The 8,942-nt window shown below is 37.8% G+C and overlaps 1 protein-coding gene across 1 annotated transcript; it reads left to right on the top strand.

Moving 5' to 3' along the window:
- Nucleotides 1-1,405: 1,405 nt before the first annotated feature.
- LOC149046267 (uncharacterized) lies at nucleotides 1,406-6,535 on the top strand. The gene is made up of 5 exons (XM_089206047.1): nucleotides 1,406-1,573; nucleotides 1,821-1,940; nucleotides 2,418-2,494; nucleotides 3,779-3,875; nucleotides 4,368-6,535. The coding sequence occupies exons 1-5, from the start codon at nucleotides 1,406-1,408 to the stop codon at nucleotides 5,955-5,957; spliced, it is 2,052 nt and encodes a 683-aa protein (XP_089062173.1). The 3' UTR covers nucleotides 5,958-6,535.
- The last annotated feature ends 2,407 nt before the right edge of the window (nucleotides 6,536-8,942 follow it).

Below are 8,942 nucleotides of genomic sequence, written 5' to 3'. Positions count from 1 at the left end.
ATAATCTTTCAAGTAAAATTGAATCCAGGTTTATCTCCCGAAATCAATGTTAGTAATATTTTTGAGCGAAGTTGTGTATCTTAAGTGGTCCGTGATGGCATAGAGTGGCGTTTTTAAACTTTTATCAATAGTAGCCCTATTCCGTGGAGCCTATATTAAACGGTCAACCATTTCCCGTGCGTGACCGCTAAATACAGGTGCGACTGTAACAAGCTTATAGAGTCAAACGAATTTAGAATAATTCTGGAAATGCTAAGGAATTATTGTAGTTTTTAGTAAGATAAAAGCAAGGATTATGTACCATATGAACGGTAGGAAACAAGAGGGCGCAAACAGAGCATATCTTTAATAAAAATTGTCTTAAATATCTATTCGACCGACTATTAGGTATTATAACAGGTGCAATTTCAAGGCTTAATTGCGTCTCTACTTTTGTAAGTTGTCTGTAAACAATTGCGCGGTCCAATGAGCTTGCCTAGTTAACAACAATGCTCGAGATGTGCAGCGTTTTCTTAGCAAATAATTTTTTCAACAAGGATGAATCTACTTTTGAAATTTCATGTTCAATATAACTGAACAAGACGGCTAACTGACATTTTTGTGGCAAGTATGGATTATATGGGGTTTAGAAAACTAACTTTTTTTTATGTAGACCAAATTTATTAGAAGTTGCGCTGGTAATATAGCACTTAGTATACAAAAATGTTTACCACATAATTGTGTCTCTCTTGACATGCAAAGTTTGTTTGTTTATCTAATTTTTGTGTGGTTTCCCAGCAATCTCCGGAGAGAAAGGAAGGAAGGCCCTGCTGAGAGAGATCGAGTTATTAAAACTCTTTGGAAGGGAGGGCCATGAAAATGTTGTTAAGTTCATTGGTTGTGTTACAGTTGGAGGTAATCAGCTATTGTTATGAATATTATCAACTAATTCACGGTAACGATAAAAACATATCCGACGTCAACCAGTATTGCTTAGATGGTGTACTAATTCAAGGGTTATTTCCATTTTTTGTCTAATCTAAAGAAATTTACTTCGCACTGTATGTAGGCCATTTTACTTGGAAGATTTAAGCTCTAAAATTTACACGCTAATTGTGATAATAGTTTTAACTTACGATGGGAAGTCTCTGTCTATTTATCTGCCATCCCTATTTTTCTGCCTTTCTGTTTATCTGTCTGTCTGTCCATCTCTCTGTGTGTCTGTCTGTATTTCTGTATCTGCTGTATGTGTCCATCCGTTTTCTATCTGCGTTTTTCCCTCTTTGACTTTCCCTCTCTTTCTTAGATATAACCAAATGTATAAGTAGATAAAGCATGTACAATTCAAACACATTTTGCAACTTCTGCGCTGCTTGCCGTAAAATAATTTTCTTGTTTTTCCCTTTTAGCTCAGCCAATACTTATCATGGAGTACCTGTGGCGAGGTGACTTGCTGGGTTATCTTAGAAAATCCAGGGGCGTTTTCGACCAATATCATCATGGGGTCGGAGGGGTTGACCACTTGACAACATATGACATGGTGCTGTTTGCTAAACAGATCGCACATGGCATGACTTTTCTCGCGTCCAGAGGGGTAAGTGCTCAAACTCTTTCTGGTTAGTATGTGATCCTGCATGTGTTAAAAAGGCGTGACTTGCAAATCGTCAAAAGAATATTCTGTACAGATAAAAAGGTCCGGCACATTAGAATCACTATTTCAGAGAGAAATGGTTTGACATTAGCATGATCTTAAACTTTCTACCTATATTTTATTTTTTATTTTATGTAGTTTATAAAAGTCCCTTTTGGCAGATCATATCATTTTTTGATTTCGATTTCAGATAATTCATCGCGATCTTGCAGCTCGTAACATCCTTCTTGATGAGCATCGTGTCTGCAAGTTGACTGACTTTGGGCTCTCTTATCAGGATTTCAAATACGGCCCAGGAAATGCGAAGAAGGTAATTTTCAGAATTTTTTCATCATTTAGTCAATTGGTTTTGGGGCAGCTAGTATGGAAGATAAAAATGTGAAGAATTTAAATATTATTGTCCTCACAAACCTTTCTTTTCAGTTATACAGTTTTACTGCAAAACACATTTCCCTTCAATGGGAAGCCGTTCTAAGCGTATCGAAACTTTCACAGAAAAAAAAAAAAAATTGTACCTAAGGAGTGAACACAGGAAATAAGAAAGCCGGAAGAGATATCGTTCTCTGAATAGCAAAGATACAAACTCGAAGGGCAAAGAAACAGGAGATTTAAAGGAAAAGGAGTGTGTGAATTGTTTCCATAGAATTTGTACAAAGGTGTCTACTGCTCTTGACATTATCGTAAGTCCTCACATCACGGTTTTAATCTTATATGCAAAATATTTTAGAAGTTTTATACAAGGCTCTTTAGATGTCAGATGTCTATAGTATTTTGGTTACTCATCCAGGGATGTATCCCAATCAAATGGACTGCACCCGAGATTCTCTTTGGACATGTGGAACAACTGTCAACCAAAAGCGATGTGTACGTACTGTATTGGTTATTATCAACATATATTCCAAGAGTGAACATTTTTACGATTCTACCTTAACTTAGCGAGGAAAACTAGAATATTCAGTGCTCTATTGATTAGAGGGTCATTAAGAAACGTCAAGCTGGGAAACAGCTGAGGTTACAGCTGTAGCATGAGACTTTACATGAATATTAAGTTTAACGAGCAATATCGAAAATCTGATTAGGATAAGAACAGACGGATGAAAGGATGAGTGGATAATCAAACAAATAAATATGGCGTTTTCTATTAAGGAGGTTGCTTATGTCTTGATGGCATGTTTTTAAACATCCCAAGTATCTGAGTGATTATAATCTTTCTACCCCAGTTGAGATATATCGTCATCCTTTTTTTTTTTTGACAGGTGGTCCTACGGCATCGTCCTGTATGAAATCTTCACTGTCGGTACTTAACTTGTTTGTTACTTTACATTCAGGAAATATAGCTGCCGAGATTGCACGCACAATTACTAATTGATGAGTGATACCGAGCGAACAAAAGAGCATTGTACGATAGAGAAGTTGAAGCAGTACTCAATGTCACTGATAAATAAAATTATGACGATGCATAACAACTTGACATAAAACTTAAGTTTAAGTAGAACTGAAAGTATTTAGTACATTATTGAAAAACCTTAAATCCATCGCTACACTTAAATTTGTTTTTTTTACAGTACTCTTTCATCTGATGTAAAACCGAAATCTATTTCAGCAATTAATTGTCGTTTTCACAGAAGAACCATTTCGATCACCCTGAGAGGAATGAAAGTGATTACAACAGAAAGAGTGTGCTTTTTTGGCGAACAGGAAAAAAAAACTTTATTTTTCCACAGGAGGCATTCCTTACGAAGGATGGTCTCTATCCACGACAATGAAAAAAATCGAAGAAGGTTATCGTCTGCCAAAGCCTGAACATATCGACGACAGTTTGTAAGTGTTGCTTCCTCTGTGTGGAATGTTATATAAGTCAAAAGCAATATCGATTGCTGCTGTGGTCAGGTGTTTTTGATACTCTTGGTCTGAATAAGTAGTCTTCCTAAGAAATTAATCTTATCTTGTCAATACAAAAATTTAAATGAAAAGTTGTTGGTATGGTGGGTTTTTCATCACAGGATTCGTTTGAGCAGCAATGTAATGAGATAAACTTAGCATTTCAGTTATTTTTGTAACTAGTTGTGGTTTCTCAACTTTGCTACTTGCAATATTAGTGCCTATCGCGGAATTACTGTGATCATATGTCCCTGTGTTTTTCTATAGATACGCGGTGATGTTAAACTGCTGGAAATACGAAAGCGCCAGCCGGCCACACTTTGTGAAGCTCTACCAAACAATGGATACATATATTAAAACAAAGGTTTGCCATACAGCGTCTAATTCAGGATATACTTTAGCAATTGAAATTGGTATCCTATCAAGTCAATTGCGAATTTCTTTTCACGTCAATGTGATGTCAAACGCATTAACTACCCAGCCGCTAACAATTTGTGAATTCAGTTTCATCATGAACCAATGTTACTTTTTAAACATATGCAAGTGTGGTTACGTCATGTCAGTCTGGATCATCCTTATTTTCCCTCTGTTGTCTACACACAAGAAAGAACGGAACAGATCTTAAAATTACACTTTTGGAAAACTTTGACAGAAAGGAAGACCTTACCTGACTTTTATTCTTATCAATTCATGCAAGTACTAATGGTTCTTGTCTTTGTGATTGACATCTGATCTGCTCTTTTTTTTCCTTTTTAGTGACTCATTTTTGGAATTTCTTTGTTGAATTTTTGAAATTCATTCGTTCAAGATTTTTTAACTCATGCAGTTCCTGATTAACTTCTAATCTTTTTCATAGACATATGTAGATATCTTTGACGATGACAAGTATGATCAGGATAAGTACAACTTTGTCGATGACCGTGGAGCTGTTGCAAATCCAGAAGATGCAGGAGCGGACGAGCTAGGAGCAGCTGCAGCAAATCCCATCGGTGAATTGGGTGAACTCGGTGCTATGGCACATCCCTTTCTGGTTGCAATGGACGATGGCGCTACAGCTTTCCCCCTTGGAATTAACGTAGGAGACGAGGGAGCACCTGCAACAGATCCCGACCGTGAAGTGGGTGAACACGGTGCTACGGCACATCCCTTTGTCATTGCAATAGACGATGGTGCTACAGCTTTCCCTTTCGCCATCAACGTACAAGATACAGGGGCAGCTGCAGCAAATCTCGCCCATGAAGTGGGTAAGCACGGTGATGCTGCACATTCCTTTGTGGTTGCAATTGACGATGGTGCTACAGCTTTCCCCTTCGCTATTAACTTACAAGACAAAGGGGCAGCTGCAGCAAATCTCGCCCATGAAGTGGGTAAGCACGGTGCCACTGCACATCCCTTTGTGGTTGCAATTGACGATGGCGCTACAGCCTTCCCCTTCGCTATTGACTTACAAGACAAAGAGGCAGCCGCAGGAAATCTCGCCCGTGAAGTGGGTAAGCACGGTGCTACGGCACATCCCTCTATGGTTGGAATTGACGATAATGCTACAGCTTTCCCTCTAGGAATCAAAGTAGAAGAAGAAGGTTGCGCAGCATACCCTTTTGAGAGTGATAAGAAAGATATGGATGCCCAAGCGTACCCTTTGGAGAGTGATACTTTACCATATCTTAGCGAGAACGAGGAAGAAGATGTTGATGACTCCGAGTGCCCTCTTGCGATTGAGGAAGAAGAAATTGATGACTACGAGTGCCCTCTTGCGATTGAGGGAGAAGAAATTGATCCTTCACCATCCTCCCTGGTGATGGACCAAAACAGTCTAGATACTTCGGTATGTCCCCTTGTGACTGACGAAGAAAATTCTGATTCTTTAGCATGCCCCCTTATGGGTGAGGAAGAAGATTCCAATAACTCAGCATGCTCACCTGTAACTGGGGAAGAAGATTTCGAAGACACAGGAAGCCTTTCTGTTACTGAAAAAGAAGATCCTAACTCTTTAGCACGCTCCGCAAATGGGGTGAACAAACCTGATACCTCACCATTCCCTTGTGTGAGGGAGGAAGAAGATCTTGATTCTTTAGAATACAATCCCCTGATCGAAAAAGAAGGCCACAGTGATTCCGTCTTCCCTCCAGATATTCAAATTAATGACGAAGAAGGTGTAACAAGTGAACCTGAAAATAACGTTGGTTATGAAGGTGCTGTAGCAGTTCAATCTGAAAAGGAGGCAGTAGAAGAAGAACCTGAGACTTGCCAACTAAAGTACACGAAGGATGAACAAGACGATCTTGGAAACTATATGGACGACCAAAGTGATGCTGTAGACCTTCTTGACGGGGAGGCTGGCGTACAAGAGTATGATGGTAATCAACTTACTGCTGCAGATAAAGACGAAACTGGAAGTGACGAAGACGAGGAGTCATCTGAAGTAACTCCTCTTGTGCAGGACTGAGGCTTAATAGCAGAATTGCTGAACCTCCAAGGTTGTAGTCTTATAGTAGTTTAGGTTGCAGTTTAGATTTCGAGAACTTCAGCCTCAATATTTCATAGCTTTTGATTTTAAGATGTAGTTTCTATCGTACTTTTACTTTATTAATGCTTTGGTAGTGATGATAACCATTTCCATAGTTTATAAATGGAGGTTAGATGGAATTTTCTTGGAAAAAAAAAACTTGTTTATTTACTTCACTTTTGCATTTCTTAGTTTACCGTCTATTCGCTTGCTGCACTTGTCAGTGCTTTGTTGTTGTTATTGACTGTAGGCTGATAGAGACAAGAAAAAAAAAAGAAAAAGAAATTGCTGTTAAGATAATTTTTATAACTGATCTAGTCAGAAATTTTGCCTAAATTTGTGAGTGTTGTTCCTAGTATAAGTAATATTTCTTAATATTTTTGTAAGTGCATTGAGGAGAAGAACAATAATGGACATGTTGATCTCTCCCAAGCCACAATGAATATCTACCCTGTTAGGAATAATTAAATTGTTGTAAAGCACTCTCTAAATGCTTCAGTAAACTTATATAAGCTAAACTCGTTTTGTTTACTCCATTCGTTGCAGCAAAATTGCTGGTTCGGATCAGACCACTTTAAGCAAAACAAAGGCATATGCGCATAAAATGTCATTAATAAGAGTAGAGACAAAAGGGAGAAAAAGGGTGGGGCGAGGAAATCTAACTGTACATCTCATGGACACAATAAACTAAAATGACAGTTAGGCTCCTTCAGAACACAGTCGAGCCAATATAACAATGGATTCTCATTCAATCATTTTTCAATTTTGTTTTTGCCACGAGCACTTACATATATAGCTAACATTGCCTAACCTATTACTTCAACTTTCATCGTGGGGAGAACTGTGCTGATTTTTTAGAGAAACATGCAACTGCGGTTATTTTCTTATTGTTTTTCGTTGTGTTTCTTGACATGAGCAAGGCCTTTGCCAAGATTAACGATGGCATTTCGGTGTGGCTTAGTTCATCATTAATCCATCTGATAGACAACAAGTAGTGCTCATAAATTCTGAGTTCTCTGACCCTCTGGTCTTTGAATCCAGAGTGCCACAAGCGGTTGTTCCATGACTTGTCTTATTCAGAATATATGTAAATGACTTTTCATATGCCCCTCAATCTTGTTTTACTGAATATTATTGGATGATGCTAAACTTCAGATTTCCTTCCCAGTTCAATGCTAGGCGAAGACAATAATTTTTTCTGAGGCGTGGAGTGTCCTTTAAATTAAAGTGAAGTAAAACCACGATCGTCGATAAAAGATCAGTAGGGACTCTGACGCCGATCTACACAATTTTGGTTCATGTCTCTTATTTCGGTATTTGTCTATTTGGCTGTTGAGGATACGTTGTAGGAAGTATTTATCGTTTAGATAGGGTTTTGAAATTTTTGTACACGAAATTAAATTTAAGTATGTTTTTATTTGAACCTCCCGAAAATCTGACATATTTCGACCCACTCAAAATGAATATAAAGAGCCCAAAAGTAATCACTAAAACGTAACTTTGCTCATCCTTCTCCATTCACCTCCACGGGATTTGCGCCCAAAAAAGTTGAGACTGTTGCAGGAACAAATTAATCAAAATCATCTTTTTGCATCATTTTATCTCATAGTATTAAAATATACACTAAAACAAATAGTCATTTAAGTGCGGTGGCAAGAGGTGGGTGTTTACATCTACGCTTCGCAGCTTGGTAAATATCCACCTCTAGTTAAATCTACCTCGGTGAAGAGTTAAGAAATAATAAACATTTGATAAATTTCCAGTGTAGCGATTAGGATCGCAACTTATCGTGATAATGCAAACATTTCAGAAAAGACAACATTGGAAAATGAATCATTTTTCTATCCATATCTTGTAAAATTAATGTCAATAAAGGAAATATAAATAAATTTGAAAGGTCTTGGCTGACCACCAAACACCAGCACACGCACAACAATAACTAAAGTGTGTCAATAACCATATATTATTACCCTTGGTCTTACCAAAACAAGCAGGCTGACATATCTGTCAACCAAAAACGGTCTATTTATGCGACTAAGAATAAAGTATTTGAAAGCCTGATGACCCAATTTGCCAGTCTCTAGCTAAATACTATAACAGGTACTGATAAGTAAACACGTAATACCTCTTGAAAACCGTCAGAAGACGGATTGTGCCTTTCTGTGTAAGCGTAACCGGTTTTAATGACTAAGCTATTGAGTCATTCATCACGCCCTTAAAACCAAGACTATTGCCAAAATGGCCTAGAGTATATTCTCGAGCTCGTGTGGATGATTTATTCGTGATACATCATTACACATTCCACGCTTTGTTTTTGGAAGCAGATGTGAACTGTTTCTGGAAAAAAAAAATTTTGTTGAACATTGATAAGGGCTGAGACGCGCGCTTGTGTTTTCATCATAAAGTTAAAGTTCAAGAGAACTTAAAGTTTGGCTAAATCTCGTTTTTTATTATTCTCGAATTTACTAATACCAAAATATAAGCCATTTAATTACCAATCAGCCATTTTTGTGGCTTTCTCAATTTGCGAGATGTTTAATTTAGTCTTATTTGATATTCAAGCATGACGCATTTTAAAATAAAGGTTAGACATATTCATCTTGAGGTTTTTCCTCCTGATTGTGGGGAAAAGTCAGCTGAAAGAGGCCAAAAATGCAAAAGAAAGCAGTGGTTCACTGTGACTGTATGTATAGAGAAGTCAGCAATAACTGAGGCGGCGAAAAAGGAAAAGAAAATAACCTTACTTGTTTAAAAGCGCCGCCGGCAATAGGACTAAAGGGGCTGCACAAATGTACGGGGTAGACTCTTTTAAGGTTTTATTCGACAAAGTTGCTTCGCACTTCGCTGAAAACGGTTTGTTTAGTCAATATGCGAGTTATTAGATTTACGCATGAGAGAACAGGGCACATTGAGCAAAGACAAGTC

This window comes from Pocillopora damicornis, chromosome 5, assembly GCF_964200805.1.
Source record: "Pocillopora damicornis chromosome 5, jaPocDami1.2, whole genome shotgun sequence".
Lineage (NCBI taxonomy): Eukaryota > Metazoa > Cnidaria > Anthozoa > Scleractinia > Pocilloporidae > Pocillopora > Pocillopora damicornis.
The sequence above is the reverse complement of the archived record's forward strand: the minus strand, read 5'-3'. Positions and strand labels throughout refer to the sequence as shown.

Bases quoted from the DNA above. Each gene is read 5' to 3' on its own strand.
- LOC149046267 (XM_089206047.1), top strand. From the start codon at position 1,406: ATGGAGTACCTGTGGCGAGGTGACTTGCTGGGTTATCTTAGAAAATCC. The intron at 1,574-1,820 runs GTAAGTGCTCAA...TTTCGATTTCAG, and splicing joins CTTTTCTCGCGTCCAGAGGG to ATAATTCATCGCGATCTTGC. The intron at 2,495-3,778 runs GTACGTACTGTA...GTTTTTCTATAG, and splicing joins CTGTCAACCAAAAGCGATGT to ATACGCGGTGATGTTAAACT.